Below are 22419 nucleotides of genomic sequence, written 5' to 3'. Positions count from 1 at the left end.
GGGGTAGTGGTGACGCAGCAAGGCGCTGGCCTTTACTGGCAGAAAAACTGTGAGTCACAGTCCGCGGACAAAGATCTTCAGAATCTGAGGGTAGATCTGTGTGCCCCCCCCCCAATGACTTGTCACTTCACCTGTCCTTTTCCTCCCTCTCAAAATGAAGTATGAATGACAGCTACCATTTGGGGACCACTTGCTGCGCGCCAGGCACCTCAAGTACACGTTCTCACAACAGCCCTGTGAGAACTCGTATCATGCCATGATAGAGGTGGGGAAATGGAAGGAAATGGCTTGTCCACAGTCACACCGGCAGCGAGTGGCCAAGCTGAGACTGGAACCTAGGCCTACACAGTAGAGTCTGCCTCCGAGGGGGAGGCGGGGGCTCTCAGGAACCACACTGCAAGGTAGGGTCATCACACTCCAATATGAAAGGGCCCAGAGCAAAGGCTTCCGGGTGCATGACATTTATTAATGGTGGAAACTTAAGTTAGGGGACTGGCCCAGGTTGGGTGGGCCCACCGTGCCAAGGGCTAGCAGGCAGATGCCGCTGTAAACACTCCTGAGACCCAGAGCCAAAGGGCCTGTTGCTGCTGCTGGCTGGGCAGGCCGGGCCCCACTAAAAATAGATGGGTTCTCAGGTCCAGCTCCCTGAGCACAGCAGGCAGGCTGCTCCCTGCACCAGCCTCCTCCTCTGCCCCTCCCCCCTTCCCCAAGGAGCATGAGCCAGGCTTCTAGAAGGAACAGAGATGTTAAGACTTTCACCACAAGCCAGAAAGAACTGTTAAGTTGATGCCCAGTAGTCATGTTCCAAGTTCTGGTGCGGCCATAATCGCAGAGGTCCGGACCCCAACACCCTACCCATCTCTCTCTTATAGAGGAAGCCATCAACCTCCAAGACCCACCCGGGGAAGGGAAGAAGCGGGGCCACCCCGTGCTGCTTTTCCTTTTCCCGAATTTACTCTCACTGTTGACAGCACCGTGAGATTTCTGCGTTCGCCGAAGGCTCCGGAGAAGGTCTACCTCGGGCCCTCCCGGGAATCCCGGGACCAGCTGCGGAGACCAGGCAGCGCCCGGCCAGCGGGAGAAGGGCTCTGGAGCCCGGGACGAGCGCTCCAAGCGCACGGGGTAGGAGGCGCTAGAGCCTGTGGCTGTGCCGCCCGCGGCCTGCGTGCAGGTCAGGGCTCGGCCCGGGATTTCCTTTCAAAGGTGACTTAGAGCGGCTTCATTAGGGTAGCGCCCTCCCGGGCGGGCCCTAATGGCGTGTTTGGCAGAGTCAGCGAAACGCGGCGCCCAGCGGCTCGGCGGCGGGGGAGCGCCCTCTCCCGCGCCCTCGCGGTCTCCCGCGCCGGCCAGCGGCGCGCACGGGGCCATTTGCAGCGCAGGCAGCCTCGAGAGCGGCCGCGGCGCAACGGCGGGGAGCGAGGCGGCACCATGGAGCTGAAGAAGGACAGCAACGCCGTGTCCATCGACATGCTGTTGATCGTGCACTCGGAGAAACGGCGCGCAGCGCACGGCACGCACTCGGACCGGCAGGCGGACCCGGGCGCGCTGCCGCAGCGCAGAGGAGGTAACGAGCGCCCGGCCCGGGCCCCCAGACCCCGGCACCTCGGCCTCCTCGCCTGGGGCCCGCCCGCCGGGGGGCGCCCCACGCGCCCCCGAAAGAGGCCAGGGAGACCGACCCTCTCTCCCCACCGCTGCCTGCTCCTCTTGCTCCTCTGCAAGCACTGGCGTCCCGTCCCGTCCCGTGGCAACGCGCAGCCCCGTGATTGCCCCGGGTTGACTCCCTGTGCTTCCGTCACCCCCCGGGAGCCAGCTTCCTCCCAGCCACTCTCCGAAGGGTGCACGACAGGGTTGGAAGATGCCTGGGAGGAAGGGGGCCAGAACCTCAGTCCTGACCCCTGGGTGACCGAGGCCTGCTCCTCACATGGCACTTTGTAGAGCGCAGGGGCCCCAGGGGAATCTGTGTGCTGAATCAGACTTTGAGACGGGGAGCTCCCTTGGTGTCCTTGCACAACTCATGGCCTCAGTTTCCCCTTTCTTGAAGCCTCTCTCAGCCTCCTACAGTAGAAGGCATAAGGGTGGTGTAAAAGGCTTGCTAGAGTAAGCTGAAAATCTGCTCTCTCCGCTCTCACAGATCTATTAATTTTACTCCTCCTGTAGACTTTCTGAGAAAGGGTAGACTGGAAAAATAAAGTGACTCTTTATAGAGCAATTGTGGAAAGCAGCACTCAGGCCTCTGTAATCCCAGAGAAAAGGGCACACTGAAGAGAATACAGATGGAGAATAGGGGATGTTAAAGCCCCTCAGAAGTCCTAGGTGTATGATGAGGCCATCCCGAGCCTTCACGGGGGCTGGTGTGAGGTTTGTGCTAGGTTCACGGAGGGCCAGTGCTTTGGGACTGATGTTTTAACAGCCCTTGGTGCTTTGCACATCCACCTGCCACCTGCCACACTGAAGCAATGGTGCCTTGAATGGCTTTGCCCCCACCAGTCACATAGGCTGGACCTGCCCCATGGTTCCTTGTGACCTCTTGGGGAGGAAGGCAGGGAAAGAAACAGATTCTGGAGAGCTGAGAATGTTGATAGGTACTCCGATCTCCCGCGGGATTTGAGGCCAGTTGTTTGGGTTAGTTGGTTCTTCCATTCCCAGAGCTGCTCCCAGGAGAGGCGGAAATGCCCCCCACCCTGCGTATTTGTAATGAGGAAATCGGCAGAGGCCCTCTGCTCCTTAATAGAAAAGAGACTGCTTCTACTCTGGACACTGCAGTCCGGAAGGCCTCCCCCTATGCATGGCAAGGCCAGAGGACCCCCACGAGGCCTGGCTCCAGGCCAGCCTGTGAGTCCCTCCCTCCCCTGCCCCCTCTGATCTCATCTCTCCTAAAGGCTCCAACACTAGAAAGAGAGGGCCTTTCAACAACACAGGGAAGCCTCAGAAATGCCAGGGATCAGGACTGGTTCAGAGGTGTCTGACCCCTAGCACTAACCCTACAGGCTCCAGACCAATGCATTTCACACTCATGACCATGATGCAAGGCAAGAAGGCCCTGCTTGCCAAGCCCTTTCTGCTAGTTTCCTCCACAACTTTCCTGACGGAGGTTTTTTCCCAGACACTACGGCAGTGCAGAGACCAGTGTCACTTATTTACAATCAGACAGTTCTGTACCAGAGTATAGAAGAGTGAGAATGCACAGCCTCTGAGGCCTGCTGGGCAATGGTGATGTCCAGGAGACCCCTGGCTAAGCCAGCCTACGGGCCCACACAGCCTAAGGCAGGGAAACACTGAACTAGACAAGCTTGTTCCAAGGCCTCCTGTTGGTGCACAAGATCCAAAACGCCCCCACACCTCTTCCAGGCATCTCCTCCTGTCCCCCCACCGCCCCCAGCCCAGGTCCTTGGCTCTGCAAAGGAGGGCCTGAGCTCCATTACTGTCACGGTGCAGAGGACTGGGTGGCTTTCTGCTCTGTCCTTGTGGCAGAAAAGAGTCAGAGGGAAAGGAGGCAAAGGCAGCATGTGCCAGGGATTTGGGCTGCCAACAGATGCTCTCTGCTCTTTCCCTCTATGGCCCTAGCATTTTCCATTGTGCAGTGCTTCTCAAAAATATGCCTGGGTGCCCTCACTTCCTGTCATATACCCCCTAGCCATGGAGGAGGTGGCCTAAAGTCCCCTGCCCCAAGTCAGGTTTCATCCCCCAAGTCAGTGTGATGTGTGTATTCTACTCTACGTGTGTGTCAGCGACGGTTCTGAGCCACAAGCCCCAGATCTTGGCTGCGGAGAGCTCTGCAGAATAGAAGAGCATCAGGAAGGGACAGAGGGACTTGAGGAGTGGTTGAAAGGGCTGGAGAACCAGGCTAGAGGCACAGCTTCCAGGAAGAGTGCCATAAGCTGCACAGCAGGGCTGGTCTGGTGAGGAAACCTCTGTTGCCACCAAGGAGCCCTAGATACTCCGTCCTCACCAGGAACTTGATTTTATTGCAGCTGCTCCCATTGCCAGAACATACGCCATTTCTGTGCCAGGAACTGGACCTTGCAGCCACCACTTTCAGCCAGGACCAGAGAGAGAGTGCGCATGCACTTCCATTCCCTTCCCTCTTGCATCACCAGGTCCCAAGATGGAACCAGACGCAGGTGCATCTGACTGGCTGTGCCTAGGCCACAAACATCCATGCTCTAGCTGCAAGGGAGGCTGGGAGAGTAGGCAACAATCACTTGCAGTTCCCACAGGGATACACCATCTTTGCCCATCCCCCACCTCACATCATGACCCTAACAAGTGGGAGATTCACCACATACAGGAAGAGGAAGGCAAAATCAATGGCAAACATCTTCTACAATAATACTTCCATATTTAAGAGGTAGAGATGTGGAGTGAAGAATAGGCATCTGCACCGTGAAAATTCTCCCTGAATGATGCTGATAACCAACTCCACCATCCTTGGAAACCACTGTTTTAATATTTTAAAGTGCATCTCATTCACAGGCAGTCCCCCTTGAATCCTGAGAGAGCCAAGTTCCACCAGCCCCACTTCACCCCAGATACATTTGCAACTGACCTGTCACTCGCTGGCCTGGGTCTCCCAGCCACTGAGAACCTCACTCCAGACCTTGTTATCCCACAGGACTCCAAGGTGTCGGAAATGGAATCCGGAGATGGCAGAAATTCGAAGGAAATAACGTGCATGGTAAATTCTCTCTTTTCATTTTGTTTTCCTTTCAATCTCTGTAATTCAACACATTGAAAAATTAACTGGAAGCATTAGATTTCACATGTTCGAAAACTGGCTCTAGACATCTAACCACTCAGGAAGTAGCTGCTCATGACTCAGCAAAGCTCTGGGGCTGCTGTGACTCTAGAAAGTTTTCCCTGAGATCAGGTCCCCCAGTTTCCTGGACGCTGTGAGGGGAGGGGAGCAATTCCATAAGGTTGAGCACCCACTTGTTCACTGGCTATATATAGGGAAGGACTTAGCATCATCTGGCACGGTGAGGTTTGAGTGTGTTCCCACTGGGGGTGGGGCTGCTTATGCCATGCAGGGCAGACATCTTTGAAATTTTTTCCAAATGGAGAGGACAGTGGCCTGCTTTGGGACATTATTGCTCCAGGCCTAGGGAGATGGGTGCTGTGGTTCCCGGATGGCCTGGGACCCAGAATACAATAAGCTCAGAGAAGTCAGTTTCCAAAGCCTCCTTTCTCTGGTGCCAGGCATGTGTTGCCCTGCAGGGAACAGGCCCAGGACATCTCTGGGAGTGCCATGCATGGACTGACTATACTAGGCCTTATTCTGTACCTTTCACAGATTCATTAGCCCGGCTTCCAGAACAAACATCAGTGAAACTTCACTGTAGGCACGTGAGAATTCTACTAAGAATTAGGCCTCCACTCCCAGAGCTCCATCAGGGGGCTCAGTCAGATCTGGGCCCATCAAATGCCAGTGTGAAGATACCACCCCCCATGACCCTCTGCAGATGGGGAATCAGGACCCCAATTGCCTGAGACCAAACAGCTATGCTCTGCATCCTGACAGTAACAAAAGGGAAGGATGAAATTCTGAAAGTAAATTCATTCACTCATTCCCTTAATAAAGCTCTACAGGGCTTACTTTGTGCCAGGCAGGGATCCAGTTGTTGAGATGAAGATAGTCAGGAACGCTGCCCTCATGGCACCACATTGATGATTATAATCATGATGCTTTTCACTGCAATAGAGTCTCAACTCCCTGGAAGTGAAGAGCTTTCCTGTGTCCCCTGCCCTGTGCATGGGGACACGTTGTTCTTAAGACATACCCCTGCCCTGAGGACCACCCCTCAGGGTCCTGGCTAATGGGCATACATGGTGGGATGGCTTCTTTAACCTTGTTACGAGGCCATAGGGCGATAGATGCGTCAACTCTGGCTGTACTGAAGCAAATGCCAAAGTTAGCAAAATTGTGTTTCAGGCTCATGAGAATTATAAGAATCAGACCACCAGAAACCTGTCAGCTGCAGAAATGCACAGCAGCTGGTACAGGTATGCACTGCTTGGCCAGCGTACAAGTGGGTGAGTGGGCAAGTGGGTTGCAGTGAGAGGAAAGAGACACGGCATCTTCCTTTGTTACAGCTCTCTCACCTTGAGTTGTCTGAAATTCATCTTATGGCTTCTTGGCCACATTCTTACATTAGAAGATTGAAATATAGTAAATTTATCCTATTTTTACCATCCTTAGCATCCCTGGTTTGAGGGAAATTTAGTGGAAAAATACAACAAAATAAATAGGATCATGGGGCACCTGGCTGGCTCAGTTGGTGCAGCATGTGGCTCTTGATCTCAGGGTTGTGGATTTGAACCCTATGATGGGTGTAGAGATTACTTTAAAAAAACATAAAAATATTTTTAAAAAAATAAATAAAGAAGATCACTAAAGTAGTTCTTGCAAAACTACCCAAGAACGGAGAGTTTCAGGTAAATGGAGGGCTGGAGAGAGGTTCTACAGAGGCCTTGAGCCTGGAAAAAATGATAGCTGCACCACTCCACTGATACATGTAATTTAAAGTAAAATTTTATTTTTATTTATTTTTCAAATTGCACGTTTGCATGCATGCAGAAGTTAAAATTACAGCTTTTTTTCTGTGTTTTCTAATGGCAAGATTCTGGGTACATACTTGCCTTGCTGGTGCCCAAGGCACCCAGCCCTGGAAACTGGACGGCTTTCATCTGCAAAGGAGGCAGCTGATGGCTTATGCTGGTGGAGTGTGCACAAATGTGGCTGAACATGGAGCTGATCCAAAAAGGCACATGTTCCCCCTCTTGCTGCCCTGTGCACTCCTTGGGCTGGGGCGTTGGCAGGGTGGGGGGAGCCTGGACTGCTCCAAACTTTTCCGAGCAGCAGGTGTTTGGGCCCAGCCAACCCCACTAGCTTGCCCAGCAACGGGCTTCCCCTACTGTGATTGGCTGCTTTCCTTGGTCCTGGCTGAAGTCTGCCTAGCAGCACAGGGACTGACACCCCACAGCCACAGGGAAACCAATTGTGCAGCCCTGACTATAAATACCCACAGCAGCTATGCCAGCCAATCGTCCTCCTTGAGGATTCCCTCCCAGATCCTGTTTCTTTCATCGGCCAGCCCAGCAGAGAAGTAGCCAGCTGTGCCTGAAGGAGGTGGCCTCCCTGTCCTCGCCTAAGTCTGGCCTAGAGCTCCAGACCAGCATCACCCTGGATTGGCACACACAGTGCTCCTAGCCCTTGGCCAACCCACCGACCTCAGCCCATGGGGTGAGGGTCCTGGCTGGGCCTGCTCATAGGAGAAGGCTGGAGCAGGCAGGTTCTCCAGGGCAAGACCCTGCCAGCTGGATCACAAGTCCAGCCCAGCTCAGTGACCTGCCTACCCACCTTGACTGGCTTCTACCTAGGCCAAGGTGTGGGAAGCACTGAGTGGCAGATCTGATTGGGTCCAGGGAAGTCATCTGAATGGAACCTGCTTAGGCCAGTGCCCCAGAGGCATGCTTATTTCCAGGCCCCGTCACTGGTCCCAGTGGCTACTTCCAATGGCAGGCCCGACACCGTTTCTGCAGACCAGTGTGAGGCCAGGGGAGAAGGTGGCAGGTGAGGGTGGTAACAGCGGGGGAACCCCCTGCTGCCACAACCCTGGCCTTTCTCCAGCCCCTCCCTTGATCCCTCTGAAGCAGCCTCAGCAAGACCAGGCCACCACAGCAGCTGTTAAGGGAAAGATGTAGCAGAAGGTGTTGCATCCCATAGGAGGGGCAGGTAAGCCTGTGGATTCCCCCTTCATGGCCTGTGGCAGGAACTGGGCATTTCTCCACAGCAAGCTGACCCCACTAGGCTCTGAGGACAGCTCTGTGTTCCAGGACATAAATACCCTTCGTGCATGGAGAGAGCTATCACATAGCGGATGCCCTGCAAATGTCTCCAAAACTGACCCATGCGGCAATCACCCCAACTCCTAAGCTAGGAAGGCTGCCCCCACTCTTCTCAGAGGAGGAGGTTGAGCTAGGAATCAGGAGACTTGGGGTTCAGATCCCAGTCTGACCTACCCTAGCAGGAGGGTCTTTGGCCAGAAGTTAAGCCTCCAGGCAGCAGGCTCATCCACTGTAAAATGGGGATAGAAAGGCATGATGATCAGCGAGGCATCTTTTTGTATTTTGGCAACTGAGCCTGGCGACACTAAAGTTGGGAGTTATGGTTACTCAGCCCACTAGAGCTGTCCCCACCTTATGGAGAAGAAACCCAGCCTCTGCTGGCACCTGCTGAGAGGTGTGAGGGTGTGTGCACACGGGTTCATAGTCATTTGCCTCTGCATTCATGTGTGGAACTGTGCCTATTCCCACGTGTGTGCACCATGGGGATGTGCTCGTGGGTGTGCGCATGGTTAAGCCAGGCCTGGGGTGAGCTTGACCCCCACCAGCTCACCTTTCTGGCGGACGCACACAGCTCCTTGCTCCTTGCTTTGCCTGGGGCAAACTCCTCCACGGTCCCTGTGGCCACTGCAGGTCCCTCTGTCTTGCGTCTACAGGAAACCTGGTGGAGAAACAGCACCCTCAGCAGACCCAGGTCATCACTTCCTACGACAACCAAGGTAAGGATTCACTGCTACCCGTGACATCTCCTCCAGTTCCTGTGTGGCTGGATCCGCTGCCCAGGCCAGAGACAGCAAGTGCAGAGCACAGAGTGTGGGGAGCAGGATCCCCTCTGCCCTGTGGACATTGGAGCACCTTTTTCTTCTCCCTCTCCCCGTGTCCCATGGGAAACAGTGAGAGGCTGCATGGGATAAAGTGATAAAGTCCTTGGGCCACAGAACTCACAGCTGTCCTCTTCACCCTTGCTGTCTTCACTATAGCCAACATTTATGAGTGCTAACCGAGTGCCAGGCACCCTGCCGATCCATTTACATAATTGTTCTCATGTAAATGAAGCTTACCTATCTGATAGGTCCTCTTAACTGTCCTCAATTTACAGATGAGTAAACTGAGGCTTGGAAAAGTTGTCATATGTTTGAGAGCACATGGCTGGTGAGAGAGCTGGGGGAACCTGCCCACCCCGCTACAGCCACCACCAAGGCCTCAGCTGTTAACCTTCACACAGCCCTGCTTCCACAACGCCTCTGGAAACCGGCCTCCCCACTGCCTACCCACTGTCCAAGCCTTCCCTCCTCCTGAGTCACAGTGGAGTCTGAGTCTTCCAGGGCCCTCCCCACAAGGAATGAGTTTAACTCGGCAAGGGGAAGTGAGAGGGCCCTTCCCCGAGAGAGCTCTTCCCTGAGAATCCTCACTTTGCTGGGATGGGTTCCGGGGCTCTGGGAGGGCAGGCAAGGGCATCACCATGCTGACTCTGCAGTTGACCAGATCTGAGAACACAGGGTATGTGGGGTGGTGAGGCTACAGTGATAGAGATGGGAGGACTTTACAGCTCTGGCTGGAGGGGAGGCCAGGTTAAATAGAGACTCCCACCCCCTACTCAGCCCCCTCCTCTCCCCCTCCCCACCAATAACCTCCCACCTTGGCCTCCTGCTCTGCATTAAAGACTCAGGGCCTGGTATCTATCTGAGAGCTCTCATAGACTCAGCCCTAAGATTTCACCCCTATTGCTCTCAGCACTGATGTCCTAACTTGTAAAGAAATTATCTGCTCGTGTTCAGGGAGCAGTGGCAAAGTAGGAGTCCCTGGAGGACTCGGAGCCTCTCACGGAATCGCTCTCAGAATCACAGACTAACCCACCATCACCACAGAAAGGCACTGGCAGGCGGTGAGGAAGGGCCTGTCAAGATGGGTTTACCAGCACGACACCGACCAGTGTATCTTACGGCAGAACTCCGGGGAATATGGCTCCACAGCAGGCCCCCCTCAGTGGGCCCACCACAACCTGCCCCCTGCCCTGAGCACTGCAAAGACAAACCCAGGCCCCCCTGCTTCCCTGAAGTGAACTAGCAGCACACAGCTCACCACAAAACAAAAATAAGCAATACCTCACTAAAAGGAAAGTGGATTAGTCACCGCCAATCTTGCTTAGTTCTGGCTATGCCCCCTGATAGGGCCATGGTGTTATCCCCATTTGTGCACAAGAAAACTGAGACGGGGTACTGTGGTCCCTGAGTCAGGCACACCTGCCAGACCTCCACACTGCACTGTCCCCATGGTGTCCCAGACAGATAGGAGTGGTATGGGGCCCACCAGACACCAGAGCCCCACTTGGCACACCACACCCTGGCTCTCATGGGCCACTCACATGCCACCCACCTGCTCTAGGGGACCATCTGTTCCTTGACTCCTCCAGTTTGTAGAGGCTGCTGGCACTTCTTGACTTGTACACCTGCACCACTCCATTCTCTGTGCCCATTGTCACATGGCCTTTTCTCCACATTAGTAGTTTAATCTCTTGACTCTGTTTTATGAGAATCCTTGTGATTACTTAGGGCCCGCCAGATAATCCAGGATGATCTTCCTATCTCAAGATCCTTAACTTAATCACATCTGCAAAGTCCCCTTTCCTATATAAGGGAGCATTCACAGGTTCCTAGAATTAAGGCATGGATATCTTTAAGGGCTGCTATGCAGCCTACCACATGGGTACAATTTAAAACAGAGTAGTTGAGAAGGTGACATTTGAATAAGGGAGGAGGTGAGGGAGCAAGCCATGTGGGCATCTGGGAAAGAGCATCCAGGAGAGGGAGCACCAGGTATGATAAATTTTATGCAACAGCTGACAAACAGATCAGTGGAGTCTCGGATCTCCATGCGGAAGGGTGCTTCAGAAGATTAACCTGTAATCGGTGTGTGAGGGAGGAGACAGGAGGGTGGTTGCTGGAGCCCCTGTGACTTGGGGCCCCAAAAGTGATTCCTGAGGAGCCAGTTTTCTTTTGAGGCTTCCTTTCTTGCTGGTCATTTGTCCCCAAGCAGACACTCCATTCCTTCTTTGGTCACGCAGGCACTGGGGTCAGACGGCCATGTTTCCAGATATGGGATGCTCCTGTGGAGCTCCGTGCTGCAGAAGGGATCATGAATGGCCCTCTGTTTTCTTTTTTTTTTTTTTTTTTAATTTTTTTTAACGTTTTATTTATTCTTGAGACAGAGAGAGACAGAGCACGAACGGGGGAGGGGCAGAGAGAGAGGGAGACACAGAATCGGAAGCATGGCCCTCTGTTTTCAAGAGCCCGGTGAAAGCCGGGGTCGGTCAGGGCTGCGAGAGACACCCTTCATCACCCCCTGGCTGGTGTCCCAGCCGTCTCAGCCCACTCCGTTGTCAGGTTGTCACCTGGTGACTCGGGCTGCTGAGTGGGCCTTTCACGCTGCGTCCAGTGGAGACTGACAAGGGTTCTGCAGAGTTAGACTGTCCCTGTCATCATCCAGCATGCTGCTCTTGGGCTGTCAGAGCACTAGGCTTCCTGCACTGAAGCGGACTACCAGTCCCTTGGCTGAAACCACGCACAGCCCTGCTGAACACCTACCCTGGGGCTCTTTAAGAGCGTTTTTAAATTACAGATGCTTTAGCTGAGGCTTCCTGACTCTCAACTACTGCAGAGGAACATTCCAAGGCAAGGAACCCGGCTACTAACCTGGGTACGGTTATTAACCCGGGTTCCAGGTACAGAAAACGTTAGTGAGCACCTTAAGGCAAGGATAGCAAGTATCTGACCTGAATCCTGCAGCCCTAGGCACACAGACACCCCCCCCCCGACGTGTGCATGCTCACACACACTCACATTCATAACACACACACGTGCCTGACAGTCTTTGCTAATTGATCAACACTCCAGGCAGCTACTTGCAGCCAGTCAGAGTTAATGAACAACACGAAATCTGTTTGCCATCTCTGCATTAGATATTCTGAGCAAATTAGGGCTTTAGACAAATCCTGATTCAGACCTGCTGAGACCTGGGGAGAAGCCGTTGGAGGGAGAACTCTCCCGACCAGGTAAAAGGCAGACCCAAGGCAGTAGGGCCACGGGCAGGGACGTTCTGGGGCTTCCTGCTGCATCTCCGGATCTGAGGGCTTAAGAGGAAAGGACACGGAGCTGGTGGCACCTGGGGCAGGGGCCTGGGAGGCACTTCTCAAGCAACTGCTGATATGCTGCTACTAAGACAGCCAGGGCTGCAGCCTCAGAAGTGGTATTTCGGTGACAACTGGTAGAACCAGGGAGGGACGCCATGAGAGAGCCAGCCAGGTGACCTGAAGTCCCGGGAAGGACCTCCTGTGGGTTTGGTCGTGACTGTTAAGATTGGTGTAATGGTATCTGACTATACTTAGGTTTTAGATCTTACTTTAAATTTTGCTCCAAATGATGTTCCACTCTCATTCACTGGAAATTGGTCAAATTAATTTTCTTCTTAGATTAAGAGTTGATGTGATACAGGAATATAGTAGTCTGCAAAATCTTACCATTTCACTCCTTTAGGGAGCACAGTGCTCTCCAGTGACTGCTGCTCACCTGCGACAGCACACCCAGGCCCAGTTTCTGGGGCAGAGAGGCCTCCGAAAATGCCCTCACACACCTGTGTGTGACAAGAGTGGGTATCACACTCCCACAGATCAGGAAGGCTAAGGAGCTGTGCTGTTTTCCTCAGCAGGGGACTGATTAGCAGCGCCTCTTTGGAGGAGAGTCAGGAAGTGGGGCTCAGGAGGATATTGGAAATTGGGCCCCTGTCCAAGAAGGGGGAGGAAAGAGGAAGTTCAGGACAGAGAGAAGGGATTGGAAATGGTGCTAGGTGGAGGTTGCAGAACAGGACCACATCCGGGTGTGAGAATACCTCAATGTCCACCTTTACCACCGCTTTACCAGTACCTAGTTTCTCAGCTCACTCATTCTTGGACAAAGAGCCAGGGCTGAATTGGGGGTGGTTGGAAGCGCCTGTATGTTAGATGTGAGAAGTTGGGGGAAGAGGTTTGCTGTTGACTAAACCAAGGTGTTCAGTTCTGCACCTTCTTTAAGCTTCTGGAGGTTGTTGCAGTCCAGCGTTTTCCAAATTGTGTTTCACAAAATAGTACTGGGTCAAACTGACTTCTTCTCTGCAGGACTTCTCACAGCGTTACACATTACGACCTACAAAAAGAGAGACAGTGGACATGTTTCTCAAATCCTTTTCTTGTAAAGCATCTGGTAGCCAAGTACAGCTTGGCACCCACTTTGAAAAACACCCGAAAGTGTTTCAGATGGGAAAAGTAAAAAGGCAAAGGAGAATAGGCCTGTGCTTCACGCAGCATGGGAAGACACACAGGAAGTGTTTGCTCTTGGCATTCACACTCGATCCTATAACCAGAACTAAATTATGCTTTGAACTCTGAAATGCTTAAAGTCTTAATTATAAAGTCACACACTGATTTTCTTTGACAGTGAATGTACTAGAAACTACCCTCAAAGTGAAGGTTAACCCCTTCAAAGTAATACCTGGGAAGGTCACATTGTATCCTATTAAGTTGTTTAAGAATGACCCTCTTTGGCATGCAGAGCAAGTTTCTGAGCTATACAAGATAGTCAGTATTGTCATTCTGTGAAAACCATCGCAATACATTTAGCAGGGAAAGGGTTAGTAAAAAGAGCTCTTACAAAACTAATAAGGAAAAAATAATACAACTAGGAAAATAGGCAATTCACAAAATAAGAATTTCAAATGGCAAATAACTATATGAAAAATACATTAAAAATTAAATGCACAAAAATGAGATGCCATTGTTCATTAATAAAAATTTCAGAGATTGATAAAATCACACGTCAGTGAGTATATCAGTGATCTATTTTTACATTGCAAACCACCCCAAAACTCAGGGGCTTCAAATAATAAGCATTTACCAGCTCACAGGTTGGCTGTGCGTTCCTGCCTGAGATACGCCCAGTTCATCACGGGTCTTGGCTCGGCTTGCTCATGTATTTGTGGTCAGCTGGTAAGTTGGCTGGAGACCAGGTAGGGTAGGGTGGCCTCACCTGAGATGCCTCTGCTGTGTTCCACGTGGTCTCTCCACCCCCAGCAGGCTAGCCTGGGCTCATTCACATGGCAGTTGTGGCTAGAATCCCAAGGATGAGAGTGGAGGCTGCAAAATTCCTTGAGACCTACGCTCAGAGCTTCCCCAGGACCACTTCTGTTAACATCCCATGCTAACTAGACAAACCAAGTCCTATAGATAGCCCAAATTCAAGGGGACAGAACAAAAGACCTCTCGTTGGAAGTACGAAGTTTTGTGATGAATTTTGCAATCAAACACAGTAAGAATGAGCAAAATGGACACTCCCTTGTGCTGTTGGTGTGATCAGCTGATAAAATCATTCATGGGAAGTTTGCCAAAATACAGCAAAAGATCCATATTTAAAAATGTATTCAAAGGGACTGATTTGAAAAGTGTGTAAAGAGATGTGTATAAGAATGTTCATGCATCACTGATTCTAATAGCAAAATATTTGGGAGAAGTTAACTATCCAACCAAAAGGGATTGCTTATATGGATTATAAACGATGTACAGAATAGAGTACTATCCAGCTCACTTAAAACGATGACATAGGACCAGATTCACTGACGTGTGAAGACTCGAGAAGGAAGCAGGTGTTTACTATAATCCTGCTCTGGACTTTGAATTTCCATCTTGTATTGTTCTGGATCATCCAGTTCTTGTTTTAATTCTTCTCAGGCTTGTTTGCTCAACTGGTACTTATATTTATTTTTGTTTTATTTTAAATTACTAAAATTGAATTGTCTGGCATATACTTGCATGGGTTTTAACGCATACAGAACGCATGCTCATATTCTGACTACTACAGTCAGAATACAGGGCAGTTCTGTCACCCCAAAATCCTCTTGTGCAGAATGTCAGTGGTTACATCCTCCTGTCTCTCCTAAGAGTTTCTTTGTATTGTTGAGAAGTATTCCTTGATATGGATGTACCATAGGGTGTTTATCCATTCACTCATTGAAGGACATTTAAGCTGTTTCCAGTTTAGGGTGATTATGAATAAGAGCTTCTATAAACATTTGTGTATAGGTTTTTGTATGAACAAACGTAAGTGTTTATATCTCTGGGATAAATGTTCAAGAGTGCAGTGGTTGGGACAGATGTTCAGTATATGTTTTGTTTTATAACAACCTGACAGACTGTTTTCAGAGTTGCTGTATCACTTCACAGTCCCACCAGCGATGTCTGAGAGGTCTGATTTCTCCACAACCTTGTCAACGTAGAGTATTATCACTATTTTTTATTACTTCTCTTCTAATAGGTATGATATCTCACTGTGATTTTAATTTGCATTTTCCTAATGGCTAATCATATTGAACATCATTTGACGTGCTTATATGCCATCTGTAATCTCTTCTTTTACCCATTTTCTAATTGAAATGTCTTTGCACTTCTGTAAAAAATCACTTTGCCATATTTGTGTGGGTCTATTTCTTAACTATTTATTATGCTCCATTGATCTATATATCTGTCCCTTTGCCAGTATAACACTGTGTAATGACTGTAGCTTTATAGCACATCTTAAAATCAAATAGCTGGTTCCTCCAACTTTTTTTTTCCAAAATTGGTTTGGCCACTGTAGTTGCTGTATCTTTCCATCTAAATTTTAGAATTATCTTGCCTATATCTAACATCTATAAAATTCCTTTAAGGAGTCTGAATGAAGTTGCATTAAATCTATAGACCAATTTAGGGAGAATTGACAACAATATTGAGTCTTTCAATTCATGAGCATGGTATGTCTTCCCACTTATTCAAGTCTTCTTTAATTTGTTTGATCATACTTTATGGTTTTCAACATACAGCTCTTGCACTTTTTTTTTTAGATTTATATTTAAGTATTTCAATTTTTGGAGCTATGGGAAATATTGATTTTTAAATTCAATTTCCAATCATTTATTGTGACTATAAATAGAATTGATTTTGTATCTGACCTTGTATCCTGTGACCATGCTAAACTTACTAGTTCTAGGAGCTTTCTTTGTAGATTACTTGGTATTTTCTACACACATAGATATGTCATCTGTGAATAAGGAGAGTTTTATTTATTTCTAATCTATAGGACTTTTATTTATTTTTCTTTTCTTCTTTTCTTATTTCTTATTCTTTTTCTTGTTTTATTTCACTGGGTAGAACTTCCAGTGCAATGTTTGTTAGGAGCAGTGAGAGTGGACATCCATGCCTTGTTCCAGTCATAGGGGGAAAGCATTCCATTTTTGACCATTAAATATGCTGTTAGCTGTAGATTTTTGTTAGATACTCTTTTTCAGATTAAGGAAGTTCCCTTCTATTCCTAGTTTATTGAGAAGTTTCATCATGAATAGATGTTAAATTTGTCAAATGTACTTTCTGCACCCATTGAAATGATCATGTGGTTTTTCTTCTTTGGCCTGCAAATATGGCAAATTGCATTAATTGGTTTTCAAATATTGAACCAGCTTTGCAGTGCCATGGTATTCTTTTACTATATTGCTGGATTTAATTTTCTAATATTTTTGAGAATTTGTGTTCATAAGAAATATTCATCTGTAATATTCTTTTCTTATACTGTTTTTGTCTGGTTTTGGTATCAGATTAATGCTGGCCTCATATAATGGGCAATGAAATATTTACTATTCTGTTTTCTGAAAGATCTTATTTAAAAATTGATCTTATTTCTTTTTAAACGTTTGTTAGAATTTATTGGTGAAACCAACTGGACCTGGCCTTTGTTTGTTCCTGGAATATTTTGAACTACAATTAGTTTTCAAAATAGATGTAGAGATATCGAGGTTTTCTATTTGGGTGAGTTTTAGTAGTTTGTAGCTTTCAAGGAATTGATCCATTTCATCTAAGTTGTAGAATTATGTGCATTGGGTTGTTGGCAGTATTCCCTTATTATTCTTTTAATACATACAAGATCTGTAGTGTTCTCACCTGTTTCATTTCTGATATTGGTGTCTTAATTTCTGATTTGTGTCTTACCTCTTTTTCTTTTTGGTCAATCTGGTTACAGGCTTATCAATTTTGCTGATCTTTCCTAGGAATCAGCTTTTGGTTTCATTGATTACTTTCTCATCATTTCTTTAATTTTTTTTTCTGTACCACACTGTTTCTCCTCTCCTTCTGGGATCTCAGTAACATGAATGTTAGACCTTAAAGTATTATCCTACAGGTCTCTGAAGTTCAATTCATTTTGCTCTGTTTCTTATATTATCTTTCTTCAAGTTCACTGACTCTTCTGTCATCTCTATATATTATTTAGCATCTCCAGATAGTTTTTCAAACTGTTATATTTTTTACCTCTAAAATTTTGTTTCTTCTTTGTATCTTCTGACGTTTTGCTGATTCTTGGTATCTTTCCATTTATTTCAAGACTATTTGCCCTTATTTGTTAGAGCATGGTTTCCATGGCTATTTGCAAGTCTGATAATTCCAAAATCTTTATCATCCTGAGGTTAGCATCTGTTGATTATCTTTTCCTTTCAAGTAGAGATAACTCCTCGTTCTTCCTACACTGGATAGTTTTGGATTGTAGCCTTTGCAATGTTCTATAGATCTTCTCAGAACATGCACCCCCAGTGGCCAGTCTAGGCATTGGTCTACACCATAGTTTAGTTCTCCAAGACTGTGGTATAATGTTTAGGATGAGATCCATGTGTGCTCAGCTCAGAGGGGACCACAAGAGTTCATCCATAACTGTATGGATTTGCTTTCTTGAGCTCCCACCCCTTCACAACCCGCTTCTCAATTCTCCAGCACAAGCTGGACTCCAATTTCCCCACTCTGCCAGGCACTTCTCACAACTCTGTGTACATCTAGAGACAATCAGTGGGGAACAGAGAGAGAGAAAAAACAGTGAGTATTTGCTCCCACACTCTAGGGAATCATAGCTTCCCTCGAAGACTCGAGTGCTTAAGGTTTGGGCTGACCAACAAAATCACTGCTACACCCCTACCAACAGACTTTCCTAGAGGCTGAATGGGGAGATAATAGAAAAAAGGGATGGGGGAGGTCCAACAGGGGATTTCCCCCATGCTCTCTGACTCTTAGAAGTTTCCCTTCTTACTCCACAAGCTGGAAGAAAGAGCTTCTCTTGGAGCACCATTTCCCTGTACCCACTGTGCACTTCTGGGTTTGGGGCTGCCTGTGAGTCAAGTCTAAGTAATACCATATGGGAAAGGGAATAGTAAACTCACTGAAAATTTAGTGATGCTTTAAATGCTAATCTTATTCCCTGACTTGCCTTCTATGATTTACAGAGGACTACAGAGTCCTCAAATAGTTGCTCCGTGCATTCTTTCCAAGGTTTATAGTTGTATTCACTGGAAAAGACAAGGTAGTGTTCTTATTTCATATTGCCTGGGTTTGGAAACTGTCTGCTTGTATTTTGTTTTTCATTTCTTTAAACAAGAATTACTTGTATATTCAGAAGAAAGCTTAAAACCAATCATGTTTTGTTGTTCAAACATCTGTCATGGGACATTGCACCCTTTGCTAGCAGCATCTGGCTGAGAATGTCACCTCCCATTCCTTTGCAGGGACACAGCTGACTGTGGAGGTCCACCCTCGAGATGCCATGCCCCAGCTGCTCAAGAAGTTCTCCTTGGCTAAACGTACGTACGTACAGGGCTGCTCATGTGTGGAGGGCTGGAGGGAGGAGTGACAGTCACTTAATGGGCCAGAGTCCAACCTGGGCATCTTGTGGGGGCAGGAGAGGAGTAACCTAGGCCTACACACTGGAAAGAGGCAGAGGCATGACAGCTTCATTCTAGGGACTCCCTTCTCCATATCTAACACCCACTGTTCTTGTGTCTGTGCACTTAGGTGTGGGTAACACAAAACACTTCGCTAAAGATGAATTTCATCACAAGAGTGTTGTTCTTAGATACCATTTATTGTCTGCCTAAAAAGTGGCATACACAGTGGTAAGCATTTTACATTCATTAACTTTTTAACCCTTTGATAGATGCCGCACTTTTTAAATCACCAAAGTGAGACCCAGAGAGGTGAAATAACTGCGAAGGGACTAGCTAGGAAGTGGGTCAAAACCAGGTCTGACTGAGACCTGTGCTCTTAGCCACCACGTTTGGCTGCCTTCAGTGCAAGGTGCATGGGGTCAGACCCATGATGTCTTTTCCACTCCCTTCTTGGTCCTCTCTGGGCATCTGTCTACCTTATAGCTACAGGGGCCTGGGGAAATGCTGGCCAAGGAATGAAGTCTACAGAGCATCCAGGGCTCAGGTTCTCTCCGTGTCCATGCCTGAGCAAGGCAGGCCCTCCCACCTGCCTTGTCCTGCAGCCCTCAGAGGTCAGGGTCTCAGAAGGGCAATCAGGTATAGAGCGGACAGGCTGGGTTCAGATCTCAGCTCTTACCTTGGGCAAGTAGCTTAACCTCTCTTGTGGAGTCAAATTCCTCATCTATAAGAGGAGGAAAATAATTCAGCTTCCTTCATAGGACTGTTGTGAAGTTAAATGAGACTGTCAATATAAAGCACAAGGCAGGCATAGTAAGTGCACAATAAATGCTAGCTACTATGTTGAACCCTCATTACCCTATCAAAGAATGGAGATGGAAATAAAATGTAGGTGCAAGAAACACAAGGACAACTCTTTGTCAGAGCCTCTATACATTTGCAACCTTCCATTGTTATATTTACAGCCTTTGGTGGGCTTCAAGGGCATAAAACAACCTGTCTCCTCAGCTCCCCCTGGCTCCATCAGGGACCCATATCTTCCTTACCTGGTTTCAAATCAGCAGCTCCTTTCCTGTTTCCCAGGAGTCTAATAACTATTGGTAACCATTCTGCATTAACGGATTGATTGCATTATCTGCATTATCCTGGATTGATAGGATTTGGTTGCCCTTGAACCTTCCTGAGGAATAATTTAATAATTGCTTGACTTTTCTGGGCTTCGGCTCCATAGAAACTGCCTTTCCCTCGCCCACATTCATTTCTTACCATGGTCAGTTCTTATGTGGCAATGAATTCACTGGTGCTGTTAGCATCCCCAGCTGTGTTCCAAGATGGCAGGGGAATCCAGAGGAAGGCAGGAGCTCTAGGCTGTAGGTGGACCCACTGAGGAACACAAAGTTTTGATGTCGGGGTAAATTCTCCCTTTGCTTACAGACTGCAGTTCTCTTTCTTGTCATTCCCTCCCTGGTTGTCAGTCCTTCCTCCGCCTCAGCAGGAAGTCCAGAACAATTCCAGCAGTAATAGATGGTGGGTGGATATGGGAGCAAGAAGGCGGGGCACAGACATAGAAGAGGAGGGGTCAGAAGCCAGGACCACCACAAAGAGAATCATCTGTGCTTGCGCTTTGACTTCTGAGGTGTCTCAACTTCTGACCTTTGGGATATTGCAGGTTTACAAGGTGATAAAAATGGAAACACAAGACCCCGGCAGCCTGGAGCAAAAGATGCCCATGGTAAGTTGCAGGGCCTTCTCCAGGGCTGTTCTGTGAGATGGTGAACTGGTTTAGCCCCATGGGCCAGTCTCCAGTCAATTGGAAATGGCTCTCTGGGTCCTATGTGAGAGTCTGGGGCTACCTCTGGGCTCAGGGTGGGGAGGAGTATCATGATTGATTAGCAAGGTCTGCCATGGACATAGGCAGAGTAATGAAAAGCTCGCACACCATATGAGCCCAAAGCTAAAGCATAAACCCCAATAACAAGGCAGCCCGTTACAGAAAACATATTAAACACAGAATTCAGAACTGTGTTAACTTTAAATGGAATGCCAAACCTGTGTAAGGTAGGAGGCATATGAATAAGTAGAATGGGACAGAGGGTAGAACCCTGAATGGGGTGATCGATGGCCTGGCTTTGAGTCCTTTTTTTGTCCCTCCCTCACCTTCCTGGGGCCTCAGTTTTCTTCTCCATAGACCAGATGGCATCTAAGGTTTGGGAGAGCTTGGCACTTCTTCCCATTGTTTTGCTTTAAAGTTAGAATAATTTAGTTAATGCCACTGGTATTTTAAATGTATTTATGCAAAATCATATTTAGATCTTATATAATCTCTTCAGAAGGTAAATGTAATGAGGCATAAATCATTGTGGGTATTTTTAATGTTGAGATATTGTAAAATGGAACCAAGAAAGGGTAAAACTAGTAATAGGGTTTTCAGTCCCATTTTAGAAATGTCATCCTTCTTCTCAATGGGGGCGGGGGAGACCTCATTTGCAGAGTTATACCAAGCAGAAATTTGTTAAATGTAAGTCCACTTCATATCCACTTAGGTCACCCTGCTAGCCCTTGTCAGAGAATGGCAAGAGCCAGATTCTGCAGAGGGAAGAGGCACTGAGGACCTGCTGCAGGTCCCCACCCCCTTCTGAGAGGCTGGCCAGACAAGGGCTGTGCTCAGACCACACAGGACAGGGGCTGACAGGGATCTAAGTGATGAGAGACAAGCGATCCCAGCGCCAGCACCAGAGGAGTGACCCACAGTGGTGCTGGGCTTTCAGGGAGCCCCAGTGTAAGACTGTACAGGACACAAGGATTATGGAGGGTCCAGGAAATATCTTGGTCCTTATAAAAGAAGTAGAAAAATGAAGAAAGAAAATACTAGGTTGGTGGTGACACCACAGCCTTGGGGTAGGGTTTACATAGCCTGCCTGCCCCCCACACGGTCTGCCTCCTCTTCAGAGAGGAACAGTCCTCAGGTCCTGGATGTGTCATAGCACGGGACATGGTGAGGACCCAGTCAGAGGCCTAGGGTCAAAGGGACCAAACCCCTCTAGGGGCTGCTGCAGAGTGTCAGCAGGAAGCAAGAAAGCAGAACAAAGTGGCCTTGGGGAATGTGCCAGACCCAGTTGGGCTGCAAAGAAAGAAGGCCTCGTTCTCAAAAGGAAGGGATGTTGGAGTAGTGGGGAAATGAGGACGGACCCACATGGCCTGCGCCTGACAGCTGACTAGAGGCTGGGATCTCCTCTGTGGCTGGAAATTGGTCAGCTCCCTAACCAGCTGCCACTGTGTCTCAGCCAATGCTGGCCCAGAGAGGATCTCGCAGGAGCTCAGGCCGGAGCTGGTGGGCCGCCCCCTCCCTACTCTCACTCTCCCGCCACATCTCTTGGGTCTGTAGCACCAAGGCCTGGGTCTCTCACAGACCTCGAGGGATGTCTGGGCAAACGCAGCTGCAGCCCCCACACCGGGCACGGACACTTCACACCTCTACCCTTGTACTTGCCCACAGAGGACCCCCACCCTACACCCTCCCAGGGAGCAAAGCGGCACTGACCTTACAGCGTGATCCACCATCTCGTTCACTCTCCCAGCTGCCCCATAGATGTGCACCTCATGCCTGGCAGCTGAGTCCAGCAACCCCTAGCACAGTGGAGGTCGTGAAGGTCAGGCCCCCACTAGAACCTAGGCTTCATGCAGCCCCCACCGGCTGCTTCCCCATGTCACTCTGCTTTTCCCAGGCTGGCTGCCGTGCCCTGGGGCCCCACCAGCACCCCCACAGGGGAGTGGGGTTATCACTGAGTTAGGGGATCAGTGGCCCTTTGGCCCCACCCTCCTCAC

The 22419-nt window shown here is 48.9% G+C and overlaps 1 protein-coding gene across 3 annotated transcripts in view; it reads left to right on the top strand.

Moving 5' to 3' along the window:
* Positions 1 to 1428: 1428 nt before the first annotated feature.
* KY (kyphoscoliosis peptidase) overlaps positions 1429 to 22419 on the top strand; it is a 43027-nt gene continuing 22036 nt past the window's right edge. Inside the window, exons 1-5 of one of the 3 annotated variants that reach the window (XM_047100361.1) lie at positions 1429 to 1564; positions 4613 to 4675; positions 8499 to 8561; positions 18439 to 18513; positions 20264 to 20326. In XM_047100361.1, coding sequence (XP_046956317.1) covers positions 1429 to 1564; positions 4613 to 4675; positions 8499 to 8561; positions 18439 to 18513; positions 20264 to 20326 — 400 coding nt within the window. Of the gene's footprint in view, positions 1565 to 4612; positions 4676 to 8498; positions 8562 to 18438; positions 18529 to 20263; positions 20327 to 22419 lie in introns of all 3 variants that reach the window. The other 2 variants (XM_047100363.1, XM_047100362.1) reach the window with 2 other exon arrangements.

The sequence above is a fragment of the Lynx rufus genome, unplaced genomic scaffold (genome assembly GCF_022079265.1).
Source record: "Lynx rufus isolate CCGP_SWC_20201006 ecotype Redwood Valley unplaced genomic scaffold, mLynRuf1.p SCAF_5, whole genome shotgun sequence".
NCBI classification, from domain to species: domain Eukaryota; kingdom Metazoa; phylum Chordata; class Mammalia; order Carnivora; family Felidae; genus Lynx; species Lynx rufus.
Note: the sequence above shows the minus strand (reverse complement) of the source record. Positions and strands in the feature narration are given on the sequence as shown.